At 31.6% G+C, this 22,093-nt stretch overlaps 2 protein-coding genes across 4 annotated transcripts; both read right to left on the reverse strand.

The window, feature by feature from the left end:
• Positions 1–11,984: 11,984 nt before the first annotated feature.
• On the reverse strand, positions 11,985–17,410 carry LOC123888374 (serine/threonine-protein kinase Nek6). 3 transcript variants are annotated; one of them, XM_045937415.1, is made up of 14 exons: positions 17,137–17,410; positions 16,514–16,704; positions 16,193–16,259; positions 15,004–15,069; positions 14,802–14,848; positions 14,545–14,590; positions 14,369–14,449; positions 14,231–14,273; positions 14,083–14,132; positions 13,856–13,937; positions 13,715–13,764; positions 13,524–13,597; positions 13,388–13,439; positions 11,985–13,298 (listed from the first exon to the last, which is right to left on the reverse strand). In XM_045937415.1, the coding sequence occupies exons 2-14, from the start codon at positions 16,633–16,635 to the stop codon at positions 12,171–12,173; spliced, it is 1,908 nt and encodes a 635-aa protein (XP_045793371.1). In that variant the 5' UTR covers positions 16,636–16,704; positions 17,137–17,410; the 3' UTR covers positions 11,985–12,170. The 3 variants fall into 3 exon arrangements, with proteins under 3 accessions (XP_045793371.1, XP_045793373.1, XP_045793372.1); XM_045937417.1 differs by having other exon boundaries at positions 16,972–17,140; XM_045937416.1 differs by having other exon boundaries at positions 16,514–17,320.
• A 1,943-nt stretch (positions 17,411–19,353) lies between these two features.
• LOC123888377 (chaperone protein dnaJ 6-like) lies at positions 19,354–22,093 on the reverse strand. The gene is made up of 8 exons (XM_045937421.1): positions 21,809–22,093; positions 21,419–21,517; positions 21,218–21,319; positions 20,478–20,534; positions 20,288–20,394; positions 20,104–20,186; positions 19,889–19,979; positions 19,354–19,808 (listed from the first exon to the last, which is right to left on the reverse strand). Exons 1-8 carry the CDS (start codon positions 21,881–21,883, stop codon positions 19,595–19,597), a joined length of 828 nt encoding a protein of 275 aa, XP_045793377.1. The 5' UTR covers positions 21,884–22,093; the 3' UTR covers positions 19,354–19,594.

A 22,093-nucleotide genomic window follows, 5' to 3' on the forward strand; every position in this document is an offset into this window, starting at 1 on the left:
TTTAATGGTAGATATGGTCGTAATGTGTTTTGTCCTTTATCTAATTGGTGTTTGGATCCAATATCTTGTATTCAAAGTGCCTAATATTTTGTTGTAAGGGTTTGAGTACCCCTTGTGCTCCCTTATAATAAATAATTTGCTTATCAAAAAAAAAAAAGTTTGTTACAACTAACTAAGTGAATTAGTTACAATCAAGTTAGTTAGTTTGTTACGAAGTTTGTTACTTGCTTTCAAAGCAAGTGTGCTTTTAGATTGTATAAATAAGGATCATGTGTATCACTTGTAATACAACTTTTACATGACCCAGTAGTGGAAGAATAAAATTTTTCTTTTCTCTTCATTAGCAATCTTGAGTATTCTCTCCTTCCTCATTCGAAGCACAATTGCTCGAAACAAAGTTCATGCTCATAAGCTTGCTTTGAACCTATGCAAATTATGCAGTGTGTGTGTTTGATACTTCTTGCTGCGCCAACAGAAACTAAGTAAGGTTATCGATTTCCAAATCAAAAAATTACATAGACCTAAAAGAACTCTTAATGATGCCAAATTCAATTTGGTCATCTACCATTAACTTACAATCTAGCTAAAATGACACTTTTGATCGATACTCCCAACTCACCAAGGCAAACCCCTATCAAATGCGTTTATAACATTTTTTTTTCTTTCCTCTTACCCTCTTTCTTCTTTTTTAACTACATTCTCAATTTTTCCATTCAATTCCTAATTTTTCAAAGAGATATCCTTTTCACTCTTATTATAAGACTCGCTTATAAAATAAAACTAAGTATTAAAAAAACTAGTTGTAAGGATAAATAAAAAATTGTTACTTTTCAATAATTACTTTTACTGATATTGATAATATTATAAGTGAAAAAAAATTTATGTTCTTAAAAAAAAAAATTTTTGATTTACAAAAAAAAAGTTATATCATTTCATATTCACTACTACAATAAGAATAATATAAAATGGGGTCTAATCAAATATATGATGATTAACATACAATTTTGACACCATTATTAAAATATGGTCGACAAAATTTAATTGTCTTATTACAAAATTTGGAAAACGTTCTAAAAGAGAACTAAAAGAACTCATAATGTTGTCAAATTCTGCCAAATTCAGTTTGGTCATTACCACTAACTTACATTAATCTAGCTGATAAAACATTTTCTGAATATAGAGAAAAACTTCTAGAGATGTGATCAAAGATGTATATTGGAACTGTTTGGTTGCTTAATTAGTTCATGCATGGTTTATGTGATTTTTTAGGGGTAGATCGATCTTCACTACCTTTCTAATGAAATATACAATTGAGGGGATCTTAATTTCCATTATAATTAAACTCTTTAATTCCTTCTTTGAGACAAATAGAATGAAGGACACATTATATATTAAGTCCTCACACACACCTAGCTACTAGCTGAGCATTGAGAACGTGGATGGATTAGTACAAAGAGTAGTACATATAATTAACTACGTACGTACTATATGATTTGGTCTATTTTGTGGATGTTATACAAAGAGTAGTATAACATGCTAGCTAGACTTTTATGATGTTGATTTCTCATCATATATATCGAGAACAATAGTGTGTCATCTCGGCAAAGGGAAGAAACACAACCATGTCTACAAGTACAATATACAAACTCTACAGAACCCTAAGCTACAAGTTACTTTCTTCTCTATATATGCTAAAAAATCACTTTTAGTTTTTTTGAAAAATTGATGTATTTTATCTAGATTTATATTAATTAATAATTGTATAGATTAGATCAGACGGTTATTCAATAATTTTAAAATTGAATTTTTGTTTATAATAGAGAACAAAGAGAGTAGTTTTCGTGAACATAACTTAGTTAATGGAGATATTGGATGTAGTATGTAGGGACCGGAGTTCCAACCATTGTAGTTCCATTTATTCACTTTTTTTTTGTTACTATGATATTGGTACAAAGTTTCCACTGCCGTTAGCGATGACTAATCTTCATCTGGGAACCTGTGGAGTACACAAGGTGGGTTCTCGCCTCTCAATGTTCATATGATTGTGACAATAATTAATCATGTTGATTCAAGTGGAGTGCCTCCTTGTTTTCTTATGGTTTTATTTGTCTGTTTTCGTGTTTTACCTTAGAGATTGTTGGAACTTTAATGGAGTCATGTACTTATGGTACTTTTTTTTCTTATACTTTTTTTCGTTTTTATATTTATATTTAATATATTTGTCATAAAAAAATCATGTTGATTCAATAAAAATATAAGAGAATGAACCTAAAAAAAATTAAAATAATTCACTGTAGTCTCTTCTTTATTATAAGAACTTAAATGAATATTAAAAAGTCATTGAAGTAATAAATTTGTGTGAAACGTGTGCTAATTATTTTTGTGAACTCTGTTCTTAGTGTTTAGTTGAATATCGGTTTGTTAATTATGTCATATTTTATATAAATTTCAAAATTTGAGAGAATTTTGTCTATAAAGATAATTGATAAATTCTTTTGTGTTATGAAGATAAATGATTAATCCTCCAAACTCTTACCCTCCCAAACTTCTCTATTTCTTTCATTTGTTCTTCCTTTTTTTTCAAAATTCCCCCCTCCAAACTCTTGAACAAAGACTAAGGTATTACGAATATGAGTTACATTTCTTATATATTATAACATTGAACTTATATTCATATATAATGAATGTAAAACTAACCTCTCACATTTGAACCCAACAATTATTGTCTTAAGTGTGAGTCTCTCACGTCCTATATTTTGATTCAACGATCCATTATTCATTCTCACTCGTCCACTAAACCGAATCAAGGCTCTCATACCAGCTTATTAGAGAATAGAGAGATCGAAAGCAACAACAGACCAATATTTCAACAACGCAATAGAGTCGCCACCTTTTTACATTCAACCCTAGGGAAAGCATGCTTTAGAAGTTTTCTTTTTTCATTCAACCATAGGGAAAGCATGCTTTAGAAGTTAGTATTACAAAAAAGAAATAAAATCTTGGTTCACAAAGTATCTCTCTCCATCTTATCCTTTTTCTTTAAAGTTTGAGCTGCTGATCCTCAATTCTTAACCTTTTCAGCACCAAACCCATGCCTATACCTTGATATCACCCCTAATTAACTCAGTCTCCTTCATGTTATTCCTCAATCCTCACCTTGGTCATTCTTCTGTCGGGTGATTTTAAGATATAGCTAGCTAGCCCTCTCAATGTGAATTATGAGCATTCAAATTCAAATATATGACCCTTCTATTAGCTTGTTAATTAGGACTTAGGAGTAGGAGTATTTATCAACAAAGTAGACAAGGGAGTTCTTATAAAGTGAAATTTGACACTAGCTGGAATTAATTTTCTTGCTTTTGGTTTACATTAAGAATTTCACTTCTGATCTAAATTAGAAATACACTTACCTAAGAACGCTTAGATGACATTACGCGAGTCTCTTCTAGCTTAACCAATGTCTTGGGTTCGACATCTGACGTGGATATGCAGCAACATTAAAATTTTTAGGGAGAATTTGCCATCCATTTTTAGGGACACGCGTGCGTATAGGTATACTTTGTTTACACCAAAAACAAATAAATAAATTAAAAATACACTTTGAAAATTTGTACCAAGAAAATAAAAATAACTTCAAAGAATAGTATTAATGTAATGTATTTTTTTAGAATTAGCTGCTAACAATTTTTCCCTCCACTTTTTTTTTTTGTCAGGAATTCTTCCCTCCACTTTACTATCATAGTTACTGTTATTTGTCAATAAAAAAAAATTGCATTTTAAAACATGCCAAATTAATCAAATAATAACATTGTTAAAGTTCATATACCATGTGATTAGGCTTCATAATTTAGGTCTGTATCTATTAAAAAACATTTATGAAAAGAGATAACTCTAAATTTATTTCCTTATTTCAAAAAAAATATAGTAGTCCTAATTTTGGACATGAGACACCAGTCCACCCAAAAATATGTGTACAATTGTACTTTGTTGTATATACAACATGTGCTTTAGAGGGTCTATTCTTTTTGATAACAAGATATTGCATTTCTAGATATGATATAACAAAGAGGTAACAAAGATACAAACTTTGCTTTCAATTTCCATTCTTTGCCCCTCTGTCCAATGATCCAATGTTCTTGGTTCATGAGTAGATAGATGTAACCCCCTTTTTCCCTCTCTTTTGCTTTCACTTATCCCGTAAATGAAGGTGTCTTTATCTCTTCTATCTCTTTCTCCTTTCCCATACCAATGAAAACCTCTCTTTCTTTTGTAGACGAAGTAATAAGTGTGTACCACTCAAACTTATACACACAATTGTAAGATATCGGGTTTGAATTTGGATGAAAATATTTAATCTAACAATATCGACAATATAAATTTGAGTTAGGTCTTTTAATTCAGACCAAAACTTCTTTATTATTCCCCTTATGAAAGAAAGCATATAAACATACAACTTTTTTTTTTTTTATGTTTTCCCTATCAAAAGTAATTTTGGTCAAAGTATTATCGAGATATTAAATGTGAATGACATATTTTATAGTTAGAATTTGAATATTGATTTGTCACGAGATATACTCCAATGTTAGTATAAGCAAAAGTCACATTTTGGTTTATTGAATAATTGATATGTTAGTATGTGGTTTATATTAGACCAAATATATTAATTATTCAATTAACCTAAAAAATAATTTTTGTTTATAATATGTAACGGAAGGAGTACTAACTAATTTAGCTAGACCCAACCTATGTCGATGATTTAACACCAGACTTTAGTCTCAATTGAATGACTTCCATAAGTTTTGACATTGTATAATTGACATAAATTTTCTTTTTTTGGTTTATAATCCTCTAGATCCTAGGGTAAGGGGCTCTAGGAATCTATAATTCAGCCGCGAGGTAAGTAAAATCTTTTGACATAAGTTTCCCAAACACATTTGATGTGACATTCTCTTTGGAAATCATGCATAGAATATGGGTTGATGGTGTGATTACCATAGTAGTAATAATGTGGTTTCAATCACCATCCCTAAAACATTAACTGATTTTCAGTGGGATGTCTAGGGAATCTATGTGACACTTTTGATGACAATCATAAATACAAATTGGGGAAATGGAGTATTTATTGCCTGAAATGGCTTAACATTGGGGAATTTTGGTATGGCTTCCATTGCTATATTGGTCAGATCAAAACCAGACACATCCTATTCCTTTCATAGATTTCAGTTGTACAAGAATGCACATGGAGTATCTCACAAATTCAAGCTTTGCATGTGAGCCCCGTGTGCAAGAATGCATGATGGTTTTTTGGAGTGTAAAGTCATTGGGACAATTTTTCAAAGAGTGAATGAAGGGTATGATGATATTGATATTCATGAGTGAATGTGGGGTAATTTACTTTGTTATGGGATCCAACTCTTTATAATAAGTGCTTCTACATCCAATCTTTATTATTATCTGCCTCTAATTTATAAGATATATTTTTACTACTCTTTTATTTCCCTTACCTTTTTCAAAATTTTATGAACTAAACTAATGATTTCTATATAAAAAAATACTCCTTTTTTAAAAAATTATAAAGAAAAAAATCTACCCTTTCTTAATTAATTTCTTCTAAAAAAAATCAAAGTGAAAAATAAAGGTGTAAAAAATTAAATAGTCAAAAGGGGTAAAATTGATATTTTAGTGGTTTGTAGGAGTGAAGAAGGTAAAAATGTTTTCTCTTTAGGCCCCCCATTATTCTTTTCCCCTCTTGGATTTTACTTTTTTGCCCTTCAATAGAAACTTCGGTTTCTACGAACTGAATTTTTGTTAACCGAATTTTTCCTAAATTTTAACTACAAAAAACTTCGGTTTCTGCGAACCGAAGTTTTTATTAAGGACAAAATTGAATTTTTTGGGGTATAAAAGATGTGTTGGGGGCCTAAAGAGTAAACATCAATGGTAAGTGTGTAGAGATACCTAATGGGCCTAATGGGATCGGCCCAACATGAAGTTGGTACTCTCTGGCCCTTTGGAATATGTCCCCTAGCTTCTCTTCCCCCTGCCCATTTCTTTTCTCACCCACGGATTTGCTTTTGTCCTTCAATAAAAATTTCGGAATGCGTTTTTCGAATTTTTTTTGCCTTGAATAAAAACTTCGAAATGAGTTTTCCGAATTTTTCCTGAATTTGAACTAGAAAACTTCGGAAAACGCATTCCGAATATTTTTTTTAAGGGTAAAATGGGATTTTTTGGGGAGAGAAGCTATCCCTTCTCTCACTCTTTCTATTAACATCAAATCCTTTGACAAAAAACCTATAATACTCCTTTTTATTTGATCTTTTTAAATTTAGACTCAAACTAATGCATGCTTTTAATTTTGTAAGGATATAAATGAAAAACATCATTGATTACAATTTGACATTTTTAAAGAATCAAAGTTTTGGAAAGAAAATAAAAACACTTAAACGTCTAAAATTAGAGCGAAAGAGTATTAATATATTTAAAGTAGACGATTAATTGGACATGGGCTCATTTTGAAGGATACATAGTGTACTAGTTAATTTTTTTTTCTTAACCTTTCGATTTTTAGGAAAAAGAGTTGAAATAATTTAGAATTCGTCCAAAAAAATAAATTTAAAAGCTAATCAATGATACTGGGATGTTGAGGAGTTGATGTTATATGTTGTAGCAAAAAAATGAAACAACTATGAAAAAAATTTCCAGCATTTTCAGTTTTTAGTTTCATTGTCTCTTCACTGCATTATATAAATTTGTGAAATTGGTTAATTGTCTGACAAGTAACAAGCTAACTCATCTAATGAACAATTTCAAAGATGTATAAATAAACATTAACAATAGTGATGTTGCTTTGGTGTCATTGGCTTGAGATCTGGAAGTGTGCTTCTCTTGAGGTTTGAGGTTCGATTCTCTCTGGTGCATGCCAATTTAGGTGGGCTAATTTAACTTCTTAAAAAGAACAATAATGATGTTGCGTAGCCTTATTCATGTCTTTGGTGATGTGTGGTTTTCCTAATTAGTTACTTCTTAGGTTTGAGGGTTCTTTTTTGGTTTTATAATCAGATGTAATTAAACAAAATGATGTAAATTAACAATATTATGCTAGAAACAACTAAATCCGATGTAGTAAAATGAACCTTCAAGGTAAATATATAGTGGTTTCATTATTAAAAAAAAAAAGTTAATCAATAATTATTTCGGTTAAGATTTGAATTCAAATTCTTTTAAATGATTTGTTTCTAACGAAAGTTCAGTAACGAGTTTAACCACTTAGTTATATAAATATTGAAATTGAAAAAGTGTATTATTAAACTTTTTTAAATATAAAATATATTTCTTTCAAGTTTTAGTAGATTTATAATAAACTGTTTTCATGGGCATAGATCAGTTGGTGGTAGGGCTATAGGGACAAAGTATCTATGGATTAAAGTTCAAACCCAAGATTTTCTACATATTTACCACATAAAAAGTGAAATTCTTTTTATTTTTTATAAATAAGGGAGGTGAAATTTTGATCACTAGAATACTTAACTAAAAAATAATAATAATCGATTGATACATAAAAGATAAAATTTGTGAAGCAATGAAATAAGTCACCATTGAAAAACTTAATACTAATAAAAAAAAATTAACAATTGAACTTTAGATAGACAATGAATTCTATATTATTACTAGTACTGATAATAATTACATAAAAACTCACACCAATCAAAAGTACATCATTAAAGAAATAAAAAAAACATGCATCATTATGTAATGTAGGTACACTCTATAACCATATACTACTATATAATATATAAAATTTTACATTATAAAAAGTGCATATAAATTTTAACCCATAAGATAAAACATGATTACCCCAAACAAATGACAACAATTCCAATTCAATGCATCATAAATGCCACAAGAGAAGCAAACATAGAAGAAAACAGGATCACCCCAGAAACAGGCAAAGCAAATCCATTTCCAGCCTCCAATTGTGCTGTGGGTGCAATTTCTGAATCTAGTGCCACAATATTTGTCACACAAAATAAGGCTACAAACATTAGCACCATCAAAAATTGAAATTTAGAGACACCAAATGTTGCCATTGCCACAAAATATGTTATGTCACTATATATATGATAATGGTTAATGTGACTGAAAAATTTGTATTGGTAGGGAAAATGAATTAATTTGTTATTTGTTGAATGGAAGAGTCAAGAGTTGAGCTATATATAGAGAGAAAATTGTATTAGGTTTATGTTATAACTTATTATAAGATCACATTGAAGTTGTTAAATGGTACATTGAACATTAATATTTGTATGGCTTTTGGATTAAGGGTTTTGAGAATACCCAACAAGACCAATCAAAGGTAGTAGGTGCAAGGTGGTATTGTGTACTCAAAGAACTTCTTACGTTTTAGATTTTTTTTGACTGGTACGTTACACTTTAGATGAGTGTGTGCGTTTATATGAGTCTTTCACAAACGTTGATTCAAATTCAAAATAGAATTTTCTTTTTGTGAAAGTCAAATAGAATAGGTTGTCTCGTGAGCTTAGCTTATTTGATAGGGACATTGTATTATGCATGTAGGGGATCGAAGTTTGAACTCTGATCATCCCACTTATCCATCCTAATGGTGGAATTTCTAGCCACTAGACTACTTGATAAAAAAAAAATAAAAAATAAATAAATAAAGGGTTGTACTGTGTACGCTTGAACTTAGCTCAGCTGATAGAGATATCACATTTTATATGCAAGGGCCCGAATTCGAACTCCGGGTCCACTAGGCTATCTAACAAATAAAAACTTAAAAGGTTAAATATATTTTTCGTCGTGAATTTTGGTTTTCGTCCGTATAAAATAAAATCATATGTTTTTATTTCTATTTTTTTTAGTCCTTAATGAACAATTCGTATTCGTTTTATTGTCAATGTTATAATCCGTTTATGTTCAAAGATATGTTTATATAATGTTTCAAAAAATTGTTAAAAACATGTCAAAATTTTGCCCATTGGAGACTAAAGACAAAACGAATTGTTAGGGATGAAAATATGTGATTTTATTTTATAGGCATAAAAAAAATATTTAACCCTAAAATAAATAAATAAAGACTTTGCACTTTTGACTTCCTAATTTCTCAATTGTGTTGCTTCTTAATATATATTAACTTTCGTCAAATAAAAATGTCACGCTAGCATAATTTAGTCACAATTTGTATGGGGCTATGAAATTAAAAAATTACGATGTCAAAATCGAATTAAGAGGTCAAAATTGGCCTAAAGACTTTTTTAATGACTTGTGGTCTGATCTTTTTAATAGGCTTCTAAAAAATGTAATCTTCTCTATTTAAAATAGTATGAGTGACTTGAGTATGTAGGTTAAGCCGTAAATCTCTATAGAACGGTGTGGCCAATTCCCTCCCTAGTTGTCGGTTAAAGGAAAATGAATAACTTGGCATCCTATCATTTCTCAATTCATTGCAGCTGGTGAAAAATCACTTTCAGGCCAGCTGAATCACCCTTGACATAGCAACGGTTCAGAGAAGCTAAGTCTACATAGTATGGTGCAAATATCATGTCTTTGTTACTTCTTAAGTTGAAGAATTCAAAATTCTAGCTTCAATTGGCAATTGAGAATGATAGAATTTAATTATATGATGAATGAAAATATCATTAACAACATCATTTTGACATTGAATTGAAGTGTTAAGTTATAAACTTATTAACTCAATAGCGCTTAGATAAGATAACACAGGTTTCTTCTAACTTAACTAAAGTTTTAGATTCGATTTTAGGCAATGTATAGTGTTACTCACTTCGTCCCAAATCTTTAGTTTTTTTAACTTTTTTACTTTTGTACAAAAATTTTAGTTCTTTTAAGAAATCAATGTACAATTAATGATGGTTTACCATTTATACTCTTACAAAAACTAAAAACATTCGTTAAATAAATTTTTCTCTCTCTCTTAATAAAGTTGGGATAAAAACAACTTAACCTATCAATATTTATTATTTCTTAATCTCTATGCAAAATTCTAAAAAGACCAAAAATTTGTGACGAAAGTAGTATTTTTCACATACGCCAAGATTTTAACCCTTGACCTTTATTCTTCAATTCCTTTTACCATTACCTCAAATCAATTGACTTATCTGCCAAAAAAAAATACCAGTCCAATATCTTATTTGCAATTTTGATATTAGTAGTTTTTATTCAAGCACTACAAACTTTGGGTTTAATTATTTGTATTAGAATTATAATACTAATTTTAATACTTAATTTGTTTTGTTCAACACACTCCCAAATAAGTAAAAAGGTTGAAATGAGAAAATTTAGTGGAAATATTTTAAACCAACTATTAATAGTATATTAGAAGCAAAATAATAATAATAAAAATAGAATGGAGAAACTCAAGAAATTATGAAACAAAATTAAAATCCCTATTTAGCAAGGCTTTTGAATGGTTCTAGTTAGTTTAATTACAACTTGTTTCAACATAGTTACCAAGAGATTAGCAATCTTTTTTGTGCCACATATAAATGAGAGTAACAACACATAACAAATATAAATCACACAAAAATTAGTAAACAAAGTCCTAAAATCTTGCAAAACCATATACTTAATTACCACAATTTTCAACACAACTAAAAATAAGTGGCATTTTCCCAAAATAAACCAAAGCCTAATCTTTAAAAGAGCTCATTGCAATGTTTCTCAATGTACCAAACAAGCAAATACAACAATCTAAGAAAACACAAATAAACACCTCAAAAACAAAATAAATCAATTCATCATGGACATGAGGAAGGTGACTTGTGCTGTTCTTATTGCTGCTGCCTCAATGAGTGCAGTTATGGCTTCCACAGAGGTTCCTGCCCCTGCCCCTGGCCCAAGCAGTGGTGCCTCAGCTGCCATTCCCATTGTTGGATCCTTGGTTGGTGCCTCTCTTGTGTCATTCATTGCCTTGTTCCATTAATTTGCTACAATGGCAAAAGGGATTGATGAAGAAATTATTATTATTATTATTATGTAACTAAACAAAAATATGCATTATATATAAAATAAATAAGATGCAAATTGATATGTATAACTCCAATATCTTTATTGAATGAAATATCAATTTGTTTAATATATATGTGCAATTGTTTTCATTTTACATTTTACATATAAATATGTTTATGTTACTCTCTTACAACGTGACGAACTACGATTTGAAGAATTTTCGGTTGATCGCTTTGAATAGAAAGAGATAAGGATAATAAAGTATTTGATATCAGGCTGACAAAAAGTATTTAGAGTTGGATTATTATAGAAAAAATAATCAAAAGAATCAAAAAGGAAAGTAACCTAGAGATAAAGTTAATTTGATTAACAAATTTCTACAGCAACATATGCAACTTGGAGAATTAATATAAAGAAACAGGTCATCTTTAACTGATATAAAGTTTGATGTGATAAAATATCTATGATGACTTGGGAGATATTTAGATCAAAAGGGTAACATTTTTTATCATCTGTTTCTATAGATCGATTGATATCCTTTTATGTCTATTTGAATTCTTAATAGTGTTAGAATTTATCGTAGTCAAATGTCATTTTAATTTAAAAACTACCTGTATGTTTGGTATCACGGTGAGTACATCAGAAATACCGTGATCCATTAGGATTTTGCAAAAGCTACAGAATGTAGCTTTTGAAAAATCACAGTGGATCATCATGATTCTGATATATCCACAGGCTAAGTGCATGTTTGGATTGGTGTGGAGATTGTGCAAAATCATGGCAAGCCGCCGCAATTTTAACAAAAGTTATATTTTGAAGCTTCAATAAAATCATGGTGGCACCCTGATTTTGTCAAACTCACCGTGAATCCAAACATAGAATAAATGTGTGGTTACTTTGTATCAAATTTTATTTTGTCTGCAAATCCATATCTGTCATGCTATTTAATATAACCATGAATATGTGTACCCTATAGACTACTAGAGAAAATCAATGAATATCCAACCTAACAAAAATAATTTAATATAACCATTTAGCAATAAACAATATGTGGCATGCTATTTCCCATTCTGCAATCATCAACCAAGCAACAAACTCAAATGAACAAACTTATATGGCATTTGAAATACACATTTCATACAACAATGTAAATAAATTAACAAGGAGAACCTCTCATAATTAAACTAGTTTTCAGGGTTAAACTTTTGAGCAGATATGAGGCTTTTTGTCAACCATATTGCTGTTTCTCTTGATGATACAGCTTCTTTTCCAAATGGTCTTAACACGCCAGCGAGCTCTTCAAGTTTATCTTGTTTGAGTAATTGAGCACATAACTCAAGCAGAGATTCCAATGCATCGGCTCTTTTCTGGCATGGACTATCCAATGCATCCTTGATTGTTTCGTCACTGTCACCATCTGTTGCAGTAACTACACTCAATGAAATTCCGTTTGGTGTTACATTATCATCTTTCTGTGTGGAGCAAATAATGCGTTGTTTTGCTATACTATCATCCTGAACTCCAAGTGTATTGGTATTATGATTATCAATACTCTCTAACGACAAGCCGTTTATATGCAAGCCTTCTTCTGTAAAGGAATCACGGTTTTCATTTTTCTTCGAGTAGTCTCCGGACTCAGTACTGTCATGTTCAACCCTGAGAGGATGCATTATTAGCGATGAACTTTCCTCGTTAATTGAATTGCTTTTGTCAGTGCTGCTACTGCCTGCACTGGAAGTAGTCGATTTCCTGAGGTCATCAAGTTTGGCATGTTCCCTATGCGCTTCGGCATTACCAAAACCTTCCCTCGAGAAGGTATCTTCAACTTCGGTGGTCGCTGCAGCAAATCTTTGTTCTTCTTCATGCAGAGAATCGTGTATGCTCTTCAAGGTGATTCCATTGTTAGCCATTTCCCTTGGTGGTCTAATTTTATAGTCCTCCTTGCACACACTACAAGTAGTTGATTCAGATGTTGTTGAACCATCTTTTGAGTCGCTAATACTAGTAGAAGATTCGACTGTGTATCTTGTAAGAGCATCCATCTTGTTCTCAAGGTTGTATTGAGTGCTTGTTGAGATTGTTACCTCACCATTGTTACGAAGATTTCTTGTCTGTACATCACCATTTCCCTCAATAGGATGAACCCGTTCCAAACGATTTACAAATCCCATTTCTCTGCTACTAGATTTGGGAGATCTTTTTGTTTTATCCTTTGAGTTAACTAAGGGATATATTGGAAGAACATTAGATGATGCGTTCTGACAGCGAATAACATAAGGTTGTAAATGTGGATGTCTTAACAATTCGGCAGCCTGTCAACAAAAAGAAGCAGCATTAGAACTAATCAATAGTTCCATCTGAATTAATCACACAAGACAAGAATAGGATCAGTTGAACTCACGGTTGGCCTATGTTCTGGATTTTTCCTCAGCATGCTCTTGATAATTTGTTTCCTGTTACAAGTGCATTGACCAAAATCACATGTTAACAAAATCATGACGGCAATGTGAAATAGAATGATCAGGATAGTTACTTACAGTGTGGGAGAATAAACAATTGGAAGGGGAGAAATGGAGGATCTGTTTATTTTATTGATAAGACCAGCCATGTCCTGTTTCATTCATTCGCTCGTTTGTTAAATTATTTTTCTAGTTTAAATTGAAATGAAGAATAGGGACAAAGTTTCCGTTAATAAAACTTAACTCGTGCAGATGGTTCAAGTTCTTACCGGAGCACGAAATGCTGATTGATGTGCAGCAATCTCAAACATGCAGCAACCTTTACATACAAAGAGATACCATTATTACCCAGGTTCATATCATATATCATATGGCTTTGTCAATTAGAGTAAGAGATTCATGATCCTTACCGAGAGACCATATATCAGATTTATAACCATATGGTATGTCCGCGAGGAGCTCGGGACACATGTAATTTGGAGTTCCAACGACCTAGACAAGGTATAAGAAGGTTAGAAATATGAGGTTCAAATTCAAAGAATGAAAAATATAGGATGATAAATAAAAATATCAGCTTAACTACTGTAAGTTGAAAAGCATCAGATAAATGCTAACATATTGAATGTATGAGAAATACCGAGGAAGCAAGGTCTTCTCCATTAAGTCGCTTTGCAAGACCAAAGTCACCTGTATGATCCACAGGCCACACAATTAATAAATTTCTTTAGATGATATAGCACATGAAAGCCAAAAGTTTTGAGCTTTCAAAGGATAATGCTACATACCGAGCCGAATACTGTTGTCCTTGGTGAGGAATATGTTGGAACACTGAGAATTTACATTAAGTTGCATTGAGTAAGCATCACATGAAATTTATATTTATTTTATTTCTTTTTAGGTTAAGAAGATATAATATGCAGTACCTTAAGATCCCTGTGGATTACACGGTTAGAGTGCAAGTAATCTACAGCTATCAACAATTGAGTTAGCCATTTGCAGACCTTCTGCACTTGAAATTGGCAATCCAGGGTGAGTAAAGAATATTTATGATGAAATATTTATTTAATGAATGGCAAATCAAAATTAAATTATTAATTACCTCCTCAGGAAAAAATGATCCTCGAGCTTTCTTAATGCTCTCAGCCCTGGTCCACAAAGAATGCAAGGTTCCATGATTAGAACTTCATGTCAATGTTAATGTATCACTTTTGCATTTCATCTTTTCTTTTACAAAACACGTGAAACTCATGAAAGCCAAAACTCTTGGAATCTAAGTGTAGTTCGTCCCAAAATTAGAATGTGGTTACGATTACTAGTCTATTAAGCTTCTAAATAGTGTTGTTTACTTTTACTTACATGTCACCGCCTTCACAATAGCCAGTTATAATGTATACATGGTCCTCCTACAAAACATGAGATATCAGAAACATGCCTATGAAGAGTGATAAACATCAGGAAAATCTGATATATCTAAAACTCATCAACTGAATTTTTTCGTCTCTATATGAATGTACAACTGAAAATTTTAAAAAACAAAAAATAAAGGCTATGTTCCTACCTTCTCCACCCAAGCATCTTTGTAATCCACAATATATGGATTATTCAGTTTTGCAATCAGATTCATCTGTAACAGTAAGGAACTGTGTCATTTTTATACAAGTAGACAGAAAGTAATCATTCAAAATAAGCTTAATGCAACCTCTTAGGACTGAGGTCTGTGAAATCATTACTAATAATACCATCTTATATTTACAGAAAAACTATATTAAGATGGTACTTGGTACAAAACAAAAATGATGTCCCATATGATGTGTACACTTTATAGCATTTCTTGAACATTACAATATTCAAAAAATAAATATCATTGTCCCATAAGTGCAGTTCAAATGGGAAAAGGTTGTGGGGACATTTGATGTTCTAGGGCACAGCTTCGAATCCGCAATACCATTCTTCTCCACACTTATGGCGTGTGAGTTCTGCTGCTAGGCTCTTTGAAAAAGGGAAAAAAAATATCTTCTTTGGTTTGACCAGTACTTTAGACAATAATGAACAGCATGGCACTTATCAGATTTTTATTAATGGAATTAATTCGAGGTGAGATTACTAAAGTTATTGGTCATGTTTTTGCAGGCAAGACTACCTCTAGAATTAACTACATATTCCAGATGACTGATTTATTTGTAGTAAAAAAGCATAGCCAATAATGGAATATTCATAGATCACCACAGAAAAGTACAAACAGATAATTGAATTGGACTCATTCATGCAAGCATCATCTATGAGGAAACAGATTGATTGGTGCAGCTTATTCTTCTAGAACAAAGAAAAAAAATGTAGAAATAAGACTATTGTAAGTAATTTCGGGCTTGTTTGGATTGGCTTATTTGAACCTATCTTCTAACATAATTACATAAGCAATTGTGAGACTGTTTGAGAGAGCTTATAGAAACAGCTTATGACATGTCCATAAGCTATTTTTAGCTTATTTCCATAAGCTCTCCAAAATAACGTATAAAAACTATTGATAGTTTATATGAAAAAAGCTTGACTTTCTTTTATCTCTTGTTATAGAAATAACTTATACATAAGCACTAATATGATAAACACTTTTGTTGTAAGTGCTTAATTAAGTTGTTTATCCAAACAGAAAGAGCTCTAGTCCAAAAGAGTTGCATATATTAAATAAATAAATAATTGTATGGTGGTTACTCAGTGTAAGTTCAAGTGAAAGGATAGGTTACACCAACCTCTTGGTGTGCTGTTCTTTTGAACTTCTCTGTCTGCTTAGCCAAACGAATCTTTTTCAGCACATACCTACCAAAGATTAAATCATGAAAATGAAAATCAATTATAATTGAAGTTGATAACTTAACTATATAGTCTTCAATTCCAACAATTAAAATTGAAAATCTCAAACTAGAAAAGAAAATTTAAAAATTGAAACTTTCTTTGTTGGGTTGTCCATTATATAGCCAAACAAAATAAAAGATTAAATTTTTCTTGAAGTATAGTTCATTTTGCATGGTTTAAGCAATTAAGGAAAAAAGCTAAATTTGTAATTGAATTACCTCTTTTTCTCAGACTTATGAAGAACAAGAAAAGCAGAACCAAATGCTCCTCTACCAATTTGTTCTATAACTTCATACTCTTCCATCTTCTTTGACTTCATCTCACTGTTATCTATCTCCATGGAAAATTCCAGAAGCTAGAAGACAAAACAGTGAAAAGCACTGAAGTAGCAGTAGCAGATCCTAATCAGCTACAAACCCAATTCAGGAAATCAAAATTAAAAATATAAAAACCGTTTTTTTATGGTAAATTATGTATGAGTGTGAATTTCATTACCAACCCTTCTACCCAATTTTCTCATCTAATTAGTGTAATTGAAAAGCATTAATTGGAAGAAGAAAAAAATAAACTTTTCCTAAGAGAATGAAGTTTGAAGAGTTTTTCAATAGCAACATTGAATTGAATGGTTTTCACAAGAAAAGATCAGTTAAGTTAACACAATTATGACAATAACTACCCCCTCCTCAGAGAATTGAACTCAGGAGAGAGAGAGAGAGAGAGAGAGAGAGAGAGAGAGAGAGAGAGAGAGAGAGAGAGAGAGAGAGAGAGAGAGAGAGAGAGACTAATTGTAAAGCAGAATATATCATATCATGCCAAGAAAATTGAAAGATTGATGACTTGCCCAAAATAAAGTGCAGAGAGAGAGAGAGATAGGAGAATGGAATGGAATGAGAACAAAACAAAATAAAGTCAAGTAGTAAAAGCTAAGTAGAAAAGGAAGAATAGTGTGACATTTATAAAAACTTTATATTATAAAAATGTTTGTAGTGGTGAGTGTATTATGATGAAGAAAATGAGATTGAGATAGGGAACTTAAAGAGGACAGATATGGAAAAATAAAGGAAAAGTCTTATTTGGTTGCTTGTGTTTACAGATTCACAATAAGGAATGTTCCTAACACCATGTTGTGATGTCACACTCCTTGTATCGATGTAGATACGTAAAGCAGATAATAATTTGAGAAAATGTACGTAATTATATATATATCGGTGTTGTGTTAGTGTGACACTTCACACCAACATATGGTGGATATCATACACATTTTTAATTTGAAGTGTCGTGTTCAAGAGCTATATATAAAAATTTAAATAATATAGTATAAAATAAAAGTTGTGTGGGTTTGTGCTCGTGTGATGAGCTGGCCAACAACCTTACTGGTCCAGGGGCATGATTTTTTTATTGATTTAGCACCTACAAGGCTACAACATTCTTAGAGGTGAAGGAATTCTTTTTATATTTTTGATGTATTGATTATGATGATAGGATTAGGTTTGAGTATTGTGAATGTTAAAGATGCTAGTTTATGTTAATCTAATGTGGGTCAACAACCAGGTTGTTGTGATTATTATGTTACAATATTGCACAATTTAGGTGCTAGGGTTTGTTTAGCTCTAAGAAATGTACTAATAATCATTTCAAAGTATCTGCTCAATAAATGAAATTAACTGTTAATTACTTCTTAATCTGGTGATCATAGTGTCAAATCAATAACCTAATGAAATTTGCTTAACCAACCCATGAATGAAAGGTGCAATGACAGTGTACCATATGATATAGAGGTTTCACAATACATACATGATCACAAGAAAAACCATACAATAATATCCAAATAATAGAAAACCATAAGATTAACATTTTTTGTTGATCAAATCAAGTATATATCCATAAATTCAAGGACAAGTTATTACTGTTGACCTTCACATGCAAATGGCTTTTCAGAAATAAAAAAATAAAAGTAAAAAAGAACAGAAGGGTTACCCTTCTCTGCTTCCAATATACTATAATTGCCTCTCTTTTTTCCTTTGCAAGCTATATACTTTTCCTCACATGCAAGCATGCCATTGTTATGAGTAAGAAGTTAATGGTACCTCAGAGACAGTAAAGTTAATAAAGGTTGTAAGGGGGGGAGACTTCAGCTATTGATGAGATCAGTTACTTCTTCTGAAGCATTTATATGGACACCTACCCCAAAAGCAACCATGTTCAGTAAGCAGTTATCATTTCTCCTGCCAAAGGCTCCATTTATGAATGATAGTTACATATGAGAAAAACTGGTTATAGTGCTATACTCAATTTTAAAATTATTTTTAAAAATGGTCTCACCAATCTGTAAACTGTGTCAATCTCTCATAAACAAAGTTTTTTATTTCTTTTGCAATAGAGAAGATCTCAATACAAGGTTGCCAATCAAAAAGCATACAAACACCATGTTTGTCGACTCCCATTTTAAACAGTCGGTATGTGGTTTGTCTTCAAATGATTTGTAAGGATTCACAGAACTATTTTCAAAACAGTTAATGGTTGTTTTGTTTCATTTGAATTGTACTAGTATATCATTACTCAAATGAAAATTTGTGAGTAGTAATGAGTTGATCGCAAGAAAAAGATAATTCCTGCATAAAGCTTTACCGATCAAATATAGGTCAGGTCACTAATGCAAGAAAAAGTGAGAAAATGAGGAAATATTTTCAAAACACTGAATAAGCAACTAGAAGAGAATGATCATGTAACTTAATATTAAAGATAGTAATGATTATGTAATACTTCATTTTTAAATAATTAAGATCAAGAGACTTATAGCTCAAAAGTGAATACGCCTTCATTTTCACAGATTAAAGATTATAAAAGCTACTCATTTTCCATAAACATAAAGCAGCCACTTATGCCTTCATAAATTTGTGTTGTTAAGGCCGTAAATCAGGATTTACCGTCGGCTGTTTGCACTGAATTTGCTAAGCTCATTGGAGACTTAGTAAATGTCACGTAACTTTCATCCTTTTATAAATCTAATTACTTGGCAGATAGATTGATAGTAAATCTTATAAACAAGTACAAACAATTAAACATTCATAAGAAATTGATGAAAGGATACCAACTATCACTTACTTTCACAACTCATCATAAGTAAAATGGCTGTTTCAAACCAGTCACGTTACTATTGAAAATAAGAAAGAACGCCAAAGTACATCCGCGGAAACTAACAACCATTACACTGTATTTGATTACAACATGAAAGGATTCAATGCCATGTTCACACACCTCACACAAATAAATTAGCTATACACATAACAGTATGCTTTTTACTTTCCTTTTGATTGCTTTGACTTTTTTGAGGATCTTCCCTTCTCCAACTTTTTCTGTGCAGCTTCAAATTCCTCTTCAGAAGGTTCTGGCATATCACCTCCACCATACTTCGATACTAGAGAAGAGAACATTGAATCAAACTGGCCTTTCCTCTCGTTTCGGCGTTGTGCTATGACTGCATATAGATCTGTTTCAGGCTGCTTATTTGACCTATAGAAAACAATTGATCAGTTTTCAATTACAGTGTCGATCAATGACTAGAACAAGCAAACCTTGGCTGATTGACTTACTTTGCTCTCCTCCTTAAAGGACTTGTGGGTGGTTTGATTTCTGATACTTCCTTAGCCCATTTCTGGTAGGCTTTTGTTGCCTTTAGTTCTCCTGCAGAATACCAAGAAAATAAAACAAACAATGATCAAGGAAGATGGTTAGACATAGAAACTAAGGCCTAGAGCAAATTTCTGACCGAAACCTCAGTCACTAAAGTTTAGTTAATGTCCCTTACCAGAAGTTATAGCCTCATCAAGAATATCTTTGAATCGGTGTGAGTCAAGTTTAGCATCTGAACAAAGCATTGAACAAAAAAGCCTGCAAAGAGAAGTTCCTCAACTCACGATAAAAAAACTCAAAGCCTCTTACGAGGATGACTCGTGCACAACAACATGAACAAATTAACAGTGCCTTCTTACCTGTTCATATTCCCCTTGTACTTCTTGTACAGCTCAATCAAATCATTTTTCTCTGAGTCAGATCCCCTGTAGTTTGCTTCAAATTCCTCAATTTCAGCTTCAGTGACCTGTGGTTCATTAAAAATAAACATATAAAAACAAGTATACCACAATGCATCAGGAAATGAGATATCGTACATTAAACAGATACCTTCTTGTACATTGTTCTGAAAAACTCATGAAGATTCTGAACATCTCCTGCAAGATCCTAATTTTTACAAAAGATGAATGAGTCATAGATGTCTTGTCTGCAACATAGTTAAACTTCTAAAGTAACTCAAATCTAATTGTTGTGCATTTTGTATACTAGTAACTCAATAATATGATGCTTTTGCATTTTAAGTACCAAATAGAGAAAATCAAATGATTGTCAACTAGTGTTCTTAAAGAACTCATTAGCAAGACTTAAAAGTTGTTATGAGAATAGTGTTATGTATCCCGTCTGAACTAGTTAGTTGGTTAGAGAAAGGGAGACAGAACATGGGTATACATAATCGGAAGGAAAGAATAGAAAGGACCTCAGGTTACAAAGTGGAAATTGAGAGGGAGAGCCTGGGTCTCTCAATCTAGGGGTTACTGATCTGCACTATCTCCGTATCTTAATTATCATGTCTAATATTGTATTACTGTGATATTGACCCAGAGACAGAGATTTTTAGTCCATTAACACCATTTTAAATATTCATATATCCTGATTCAGTAAATATTAGATAATTCCCTCGAATAAAACTTAACATATGATAAGGGCTTACTAGACCTAAGCATTGCCAATTGTAATTCCAACATATTATGCTGGATTAATTGATTTGCAGCAGCAGTATCAATCGGAATTCGGAAAACAACAACAACAGCAACAACAATAATAGTACTAGTATGAACAACACAACTCACATCATCATCAATACAACCAGTCTCATCATAGATGGCTCGTTTCTCTTCGTCTCCAAGAATGGAAATAACTTTTTGAAGTTGCTGGAATTTCTCTTTAGCCTCCTGTATGAACACAAGTAATTACAACCACCAAAACTAAAAAGCTAATAAACAAAATAAAAAGCGCAATCGACAATATAACAAGGAGCCTTAAAGAATCACCTCATCGCCAGGGTTCTTATCCGGATGAAGCCGCAATGCCAATTTGTAATAAGCCTTCTTTATTTCCTGTTGAGAAGCAGTTTTCTCCAAACCAAGAACCTACAACCAAGTTAACAACTGATTTAGCATATGTTTAGATTCACAATTGAAAATTCCAAACATTTGATCATGTGAATCAAAATTATTCAACTCCAGACCCCAATCTAATACTCAGTAGTAAAAAAATATTGTCTTGCACCGAAAATTTTACAAATGAAAAGTTAAATCACTTCAATTCAAACTAAATCTAAAACCCTAACACAAATACACACTGTTTTCAACATGGTCATATATTAATGTTGAAACAAGTGACTTAACAAAAATGCAAACACAGAACAAACTTTAAGGTACCTGGTAGAGAGTCTTTTGAGGTTGATCTTCGATTTCTTCATCATCGGAAACCCTAGCTTTCTTATTCCGCGCCATTTTCCTATAGAGACAGACAGAGATATGTTTGTGTTGTGTGGTTTGCAGATAAAAAGTGATTTTGATGAATTTGTTTGTGTCCTTCTTGTGTTTGTTTTTAAACTTAAAATCCGTGCCTTTAATCAATTATCAATTAATCGATTAATGTGTTTTTAAAGCAAAAAGGTGTGGTTGTTCCCGCTATCAAATACAGATTCTGGTTTTTGCTTA

The sequence above is a fragment of the Trifolium pratense genome, linkage group LG6, assembly GCF_020283565.1.
Source record: "Trifolium pratense cultivar HEN17-A07 linkage group LG6, ARS_RC_1.1, whole genome shotgun sequence".
Lineage (NCBI taxonomy): Eukaryota > Viridiplantae > Streptophyta > Magnoliopsida > Fabales > Fabaceae > Trifolium > Trifolium pratense.